This window comes from Cynoglossus semilaevis, unplaced genomic scaffold (genome assembly GCF_000523025.1).
Source record: "Cynoglossus semilaevis isolate Cse_v1.0 unplaced genomic scaffold, Cse_v1.0 C18784529, whole genome shotgun sequence".
In the NCBI taxonomy this organism is placed as follows: domain Eukaryota; kingdom Metazoa; phylum Chordata; class Actinopteri; order Pleuronectiformes; family Cynoglossidae; genus Cynoglossus; species Cynoglossus semilaevis.
The window spans coordinates 1-472 of NW_007594593.1; the positions used below are offsets into that span (position 1 = coordinate 1).

Here is a 472-nt window from a genome sequence, read left to right on the forward strand (position 1 = left end):
GATGAAGTGTGAACCTACATGCAGTTTCTGGCGGCCAGGTCTCTGTGGACAAACTTCTTGCTGGCCAGATACTCCATCCCTCTGGCCACCTGCAGCCCGAACCCCATCAGATCTTTGACTGTCGGGTTCTGAACGGAACACAACAAACATCAGACTTTGGTTCGGACTAAAATGTTACGCGACGTTCTTCTCGCAGACACACAGTCGTTGTAGAAAACACACACCAACATTCAGAAACATTCATGTCCTTACGTGAGCCTCATCACGGATGAAGTTGCGCAGGTCGCCGTGCTTCATGTAGGGCAGGACCACCAGTGGGGAGCCCTCTGGTGGCAGACAGATTCCCAGCAGAGAGAGGACATTGGGGTGGCTGAAGTCCTTCATGATGATGCCCTCCTTCAGGAACTGCGACACCTCCTCCAGATCAGTGATGCCTAAACAGTGACAAGCTTTTAGGCTGACGTTCAATGGA

General features: G+C 51.9%; 1 protein-coding gene across 1 annotated transcript; it reads right to left on the reverse strand.

Annotated features, from left to right (window-relative positions):
- Positions 1-14: 14 nt before the first annotated feature.
- On the reverse strand, positions 15-466 carry LOC103399727 (hepatocyte growth factor receptor-like). The gene is made up of 2 exons (XM_008338366.2): positions 253-466; positions 15-128 (listed from the first exon to the last, which is right to left on the reverse strand). Exons 1-2 carry the CDS (start codon positions 382-384, stop codon positions 15-17), a joined length of 246 nt encoding a protein of 81 aa, XP_008336588.2. The 5' UTR covers positions 385-466.
- Between the last annotated feature and the right edge of the window lie 6 nt (positions 467-472).